Here is a 1822-nt window from a genome sequence, read left to right as displayed (position 1 = left end):
GCAGTAAATTGTGCTTCTCATTTGTGGCTGAATGCTCCACCCAATCCAAAACGCCGCTCTTTGCCATCAAAACTACCTCATTCATTGCAATGTAACACCAACAAGTCGAATAGCCATTCCCCTCCACTTTCTCCACAGCAAACGCCTCACAGCACATGCTTAAGACAACGAGCGCAGCACAACGGACAAGAACTATGACTCTGCCTTCTAATCCACCATTAAACAATTCTCTCCACCGTGAATACGATCGTGACAACAACCAGGCCTCTACGCAAACGATTCACCTACATTCCCAACCCTTACAAGCATATCCCCACAATTCACATCACTTGCGCAACGACAAACTTGAACGGACAACACAATCCGAGGTGACAAGCGAGACAAACAGTCTTCAATTGCGTCCACTATGCGATTAAATGATAAAAACGACAACCACAATTGAAACCTCATTCGACAAACAGAACAGAATGCCTGAACAAGCAATACATCTGCTTCTCCAAATTACAACCGAAAAGACATCACAGATAAACATTCAAAATGGACGTGACACCGAGGGGTGCCTGGAAACACGAGATGGCAAAAGAACACTCGCAACAACACTTTTCATCAGGTTAAAAAGAAGACACGCACGAGATGAAACCAACACTAGGCAGTGGATGGTGATGAGACAAGCGGCGAATAGGGCAAGTGACTACCAACCCCAAAGTTGCCTCCTTGTTGGCCATACTGCCAGTAGCGCTGCCTCCACACCACGCAGTAGACCGCCCCAAGGGTGACGAATAGGATAGCAAGGAAAGTGGAAAGGGTGATTGCCACGATGAGCCGGTACCTCGAGGGTAGCCACTCCGCCTTGCAGGCCTCTTCGGCCTTCTCCGGGGTCAAGAATAACGCTGCTACCGACTCGCGCACCAGTGCAAAAGCGCAACCCTCCTTCGCCTCACGGTCGCGACACGCACCGAATTGCACGTATGAGCCCGTCTCGTCCCTCCACCCACGCTTGTAGTGCAGACGCAACAGGTAGCCACCGTCAGGAGGGACATCGGAGGCGGAGGGGGCTAATAACTCCACTGTGACAAGAGCAGCATACTGCGGCCTGTCCTCTGCGGTGTAGGCGCCTAGCGCGCCCAGCAGTGCAGCGACGTTGGTATCATGCGCGGAGTAAGCGAAAAGACTTTCTGAGCAGGAGGATTCGCTTGTGCTTTTATAGACGCAATCGTCCAACCGATCAAATGCATCCTTTAGAAATACACCGGCCACTAGTTTAAGGATCTCTTGGTCAGTGAAGAATAACTGGAGTAGAGGAAGGGGACACGGAAAATCAGTTAATCAACCATGAATATTCAAAATAAACCACTTTGTAACGCAAACAACACTATCGAAAACGTTGACTGTTCTGCATTGAAACGACCCCAAAATGATGGAAAGTAGAGAAACTAAAACAGCATTTGGAAGTTCATTTTGCGCCTGATTACTGTGTTTCTGCTTGTACTTCATGCGAACCTAAATCAAATAAACTTTAAATGTTTTCCTAATAGAGGTAGTTCGGATGATTTTCGGATGTTACATGATACCCAACCTGAGAACGACATCATACCGTACACACATCTTCCATAAAAAAGCTGTTTTGTGAAATGAAACAAAGAAACGGACAAAGCTGTATCATGCCACTACAAAAGCGATCGTACAAGTTTACCCATGCAAGACTCCATTTACTAACAATTAATCGTATAAATTAAGGTTAAATGGGTTGACTGGCACTGCTCGAAATACGAGTACTCTGAGTGACAACATTTCTCGCTATCACAGACAAATACATAAAAGG

The 1822-nt window shown here is 46.7% G+C and overlaps 1 protein-coding gene across 1 annotated transcript in view; it reads right to left on the bottom strand. All coding sequences in view use genetic code 11, as the record gives it.

Moving 5' to 3' along the window:
- Positions 1–645: 645 nt before the first annotated feature.
- EGR_02667 (Putative acid phosphatase 5) overlaps positions 646–1822 on the bottom strand; it is a gene marked incomplete at both ends in the record, with an annotated part of 3172 nt that continues 1995 nt past the window's right edge. Inside the window, one exon of the mRNA XM_024491916.1 lies at positions 646–1290. Coding sequence (XP_024353731.1) covers positions 646–1290 — 645 coding nt within the window. The remainder of the gene's footprint in view (positions 1291–1822) is intronic.

The sequence above is a fragment of the Echinococcus granulosus genome, assembly GCF_000524195.1.
Source record: "Echinococcus granulosus chromosome Unknown EG_S00012, whole genome shotgun sequence".
NCBI classification, from domain to species: Eukaryota; Metazoa; Platyhelminthes; class Cestoda; order Cyclophyllidea; family Taeniidae; genus Echinococcus; species Echinococcus granulosus.
The sequence above is the reverse complement of the archived record's forward strand: the minus strand, read 5'-3'. Positions and strand labels throughout refer to the sequence as shown.